The 4,041-nt window shown below is 42.4% G+C and overlaps 1 protein-coding gene across 2 annotated transcripts; it reads left to right on the top strand.

Annotated features, from left to right (window-relative positions):
- Window positions 1–1,179: 1,179 nt before the first annotated feature.
- nthl1 (nth-like DNA glycosylase 1) lies at window positions 1,180–3,580 on the top strand. Of its 2 annotated transcripts, none has more exons than XM_056410048.1 (6): window positions 1,180–1,437; window positions 1,894–2,129; window positions 2,216–2,386; window positions 2,491–2,650; window positions 2,743–2,848; window positions 3,034–3,580. In XM_056410048.1, exons 1-6 carry the CDS (start codon window positions 1,221–1,223, stop codon window positions 3,320–3,322), a joined length of 1,179 nt encoding a protein of 392 aa, XP_056266023.1. In that variant the 5' UTR covers window positions 1,180–1,220; the 3' UTR covers window positions 3,323–3,580. The 2 variants fall into 2 exon arrangements, with proteins under 2 accessions (XP_056266023.1, XP_056266024.1); XM_056410049.1 differs by having other exon boundaries at window positions 1,350–1,437; window positions 1,940–2,129.
- The last annotated feature ends 461 nt before the right edge of the window (window positions 3,581–4,041 follow it).

Raw genomic sequence — 4,041 nt, 5'->3', positions numbered from 1 at the left:
CTGAACCGGATGACGCACTGAAGCTGTGACAGGGGCACTTCCTTTAAAAACACGTTCGCTGCTCTGGCTGGTGGGAAATGTAGTTCCGCGCGAGCTCGACCCAACTCTGCTAAAGCCCCTTTGTTAGTCCAGGTGTAAGCTACACGTCATGGCGACACGTTAAAGCCACAGTCCATGTTACCCCCACGACCTTACACAGCTGCTTACTGGTCGAATAAGTTGTACGTTACTAACATAAAGCGTTAGCTAACGTTACGTTGACTTGCAGCTCACTAGATATGCTAACTATGCTGAAGTCGGTTCCTCATTGGAGTCTCGCGCTGCAATGTGGCCTGGCGGCCTGCAGGGGGCGCTATGGGGAAACAAGTTCCTGTAATTGTAGTGCTTTTGAAGAAGAGAGCTTTTTGTTGTCTTACACAACCAGAAACAAGATGCATTAAAGTACTTCTGTGAACAAAAAGGAGAGACACATCTAGATGGTTAGGAACAGAGCGGTAGAACAATAGTATCCAAACTTATTTGTGTACCTTTCAACCTCCCCTGATTGGTGTAAACACAACATAGAAGTACTTCTGATAAATGTTTCTGTTTAGTGTGGACCCCAACTGACATTTGTGGCTGAGTGAAAAGGTTTGTAGATATCTCTGAAATAATGATAAATAATTATCTACTTTTAACTAAAGTTAGGCTGGTACACTTTTCATATCAAGTCACCCGACCAATGTAAAACTACAAACATTGTATTTTATCATACAACTCTTTTACTAAAGTATATAATTGAATTTGCTAGTAAGAACAAAAGTTAATATTAGTGTCCTCGTATATGCCCGTTTCAATTTAAATTAGTTGCAAAACTCAGGTTAGCAACCAGATGTCCAATGTCACTATGAATTGTTATCCGACTAAGATTATTTACATTAAGAACATTAGCAAAATACATTTTGCAAATGTTTAACAGTGCTAAGTTAAATATAGTCTAAACTTTAGAACCATTTGCATGATAATATTGAATATGTATTTACTATTTGAAGTTGCACCACTTGACCATTTTTAGCCTGTGAATTAAATAATATAGGAAAGTAATATATATATATTATTTTATTTTATTAAAAGTTTAAGAAGTTGTAGTATTTCCTGTCGCATTTTCTTTATTTGATTAAGGACTTTCCTGGTGCGCTCGTGACCAGAAACAACGAATGAGAAACTGACTTCGCGTTTACATGCTTCACGTCCGCTGCAGCACGAGGGTCGGTCAGGTAGCGCAGGTCGTCATTATGACTTCTCCTTATTTCACGCAGAGCAGCAGGTCTGTTGTCACGCGCAGTGGTGTTCAAAATGCTGCGAGCTCTCTGCGGTCCAAACTTACCAACAGGCGGAGTAATGTGGAGCCAGTTTCCTCTGTGGCCATGAAGGTGGAGGAGGAGGAGGCGAGAATCGGTGAGTAAAGACCCTCCTTGGCCCCCTTATCAACGGGCGTACGTTACTCACGTGAGCTTAACAGCACACCTGTGGTATTATTTACCAATGACACACTTAATTGAAGCACCTCCCACTACACACGTGTTGCTATGTGGCGTGTTTTCTTTCTGTATCGCCATGAAGGATCTGACAGTTTAGTGATGAATGCAGGAAAATAATATATTTAATTAATATTTAGAGGCAACACTGAGTAGAATCTGATAATTATTTGTGCTTTTATTTTTATGGTTGGTTTTGTTTTGTTTTTACTATAAGATATTTGCTTTCATTAAGTCTACACTCCAGATTAGTGGATGGCGGTCATTCACCGAAAGATGTTTGCCAACCGCCATAAAAAGCAATAGTAGTAGAAGAAGAAGAAGAAGAAGAAGGGCCCAACATTTCTTATCCTCTCTTCCCTTTGCGCTCATCCAGGTGACTGCCATCCAAAAACAGAAACGATACCATTGTCTTCACACAGCCGCAGGAAGAGACAGATAAAAGTGGAGTACGACCCGGACGACGGTGTCTCAAAGGTGAAGACGGAACACGGGGAACCTCCCGACTGGAAGAATCACCTGAGATGCATTCGTGAGATGAGGAGCGGCCGTGATGCACCTGTAGACAACATGGGAGCAGAGAAATGCTATGATTCAGAGGCTCCTGCACGTGTAGGTGGGATATATTTATTTATGTTTTAAAGCCTACATCATTTACTAGTTCAAATTCATTCATCTTTTTCGTCCTGTTTCCACAGGTGAGACGTTTCCAGGTGTTGATTTCCCTCATGCTGTCTAGTCAGACCAAGGACCAGGTGACAGCAGCAGCCATGCAGAAGCTCCGAGCTCACGGCTGCACCGTCGATAACATAATCGCTACTGATGACGAAGCCCTGGGCAGACTCATCTACCCCGTCGGCTTCTGGAGGGTAACGCAGAAGTCTTATTTTGTGTTTTACACCTTCTCACCCTCTGTGTTTCGGTTGTGCACCTTTTTTATTGAATGTTTTTTCCCGATACATTTCTTCTCCAGACTAAGGTGAAGTATCTGAAGCTGACGTCGGCCATGCTGCAGAAAGAGTTCTCAGGGGACATCCCAGACAGCGTGGAGGGGCTGGTCCGCCTGCCAGGAGTCGGACCGAAGATGGCTCACTTGGCTATGGACATCGCGTGGGACAAGGTGTCGGGCATCGGTGGGGACACACTCCCGAATCGTGCATGCGAGTCCACGTCAAATGTGGATGTGTGTGTGCCATCATTTGTCGTGTTTTATTTCTTGGTTTAGGCGTGGACACGCATGTGCATCGTATCTCCAATCGCCTGGGTTGGCTCAAGAAACCGACCAAGAACCCGGAGGAAACGCGCAAGGCTCTGGAGGAGTGGTTGCCAAGGTAACCGCGTGATTAATTCACTGCAGACCCTTTACGTTGGGATTAACACAGACCAACACATCTATAAAGACCTGAGTCGCTGAGAATGACCTGTAGGTGCATGAGACACATCCCTGACGTGTGGAGAAGGCACATCAATCGGTGCCGGTTCATTGTTGTGGTGTTCCTCTCCCACTCTGCCATAGGGAGCTTTGGAGTGAGATCAACTGGCTGCTGGTGGGTTTTGGTCAGCAGGTTTGTCTCCCCGTCCGGCCTCTCTGCTCCGTGTGTCTGAACCAGCACAGCTGTCCCTCCGCCCACAAGGTCTTTCCTCCAAAGAAGCCTAAAGCCCGATCCCCGCCGTCTCCGAATCCAACCTCTTCCCTTTCAATTAAAACTGAGCCTGAACACGAGAGGACAAAGACGGAGCCGCTGCCCACACCGGTTTCCTCCACCGCACGGAGAAGGAGGCTTAAACACAAGGTTAATCATTAATGTCGTTTTTGTTTGACCCAAGACCAAATGTTTACATATGTATAAACAATAAAAGTCCAATGTATTTGCACACGCACTGAAAACATGCTATCGAAGCAAAACATCAATGTGAGTTAAGGATCAGAGAATACATATAATTTAGTGTAGTGTTGTTATTTTTTTACAATTTCACTGTTTACACTTTATGAGATGACATGTTTTTGTACTGTTGGTGCTTAATATTTTATTCCCAAATAAAATATTATAAATATATGATGAGGTCATGTTTAAAGTTTGCCCTTTATTACACCAGAGTGAGTTTACCTGATGCAACAACAGTAAACTCATTTATTGCATTTTAATATACACTAAACTGTTGAGTTGACTGTGACCTGACCAGATGCAGCAAGATTAACGCAGACTCATACCAACTCAATTACTTGGTAAGTAACTGTATTTGTTTTTCATGGTAGTTTCGAATGAACCTCACTATTTTATTACTTCTGACTTTTTTTACTTTTAATTATTTTATAACTTTTTTACTTTAGTATTAGTTTTTTACTTTTTTTACATTTAATTACTTTTGTACTTATTACTTTTTTCTTTTTTATTACTTCATTATTTTCGGGGCTGTTTGTGATTGATCCAATAACAGTGATATTGATCCAGTAACAGAACTCAGAAAAACGATTCAAGCCCTTCTTAGAGGAGACTCATTAAAAAATGCATACCTGCAAACT

Source organism: Pseudoliparis swirei, chromosome 24, assembly GCF_029220125.1.
Source record: "Pseudoliparis swirei isolate HS2019 ecotype Mariana Trench chromosome 24, NWPU_hadal_v1, whole genome shotgun sequence".
Classification (NCBI taxonomy): domain Eukaryota; kingdom Metazoa; phylum Chordata; class Actinopteri; order Perciformes; family Liparidae; genus Pseudoliparis; species Pseudoliparis swirei.
Note: the sequence above shows the minus strand (reverse complement) of the source record. Positions and strands in the feature narration are given on the sequence as shown.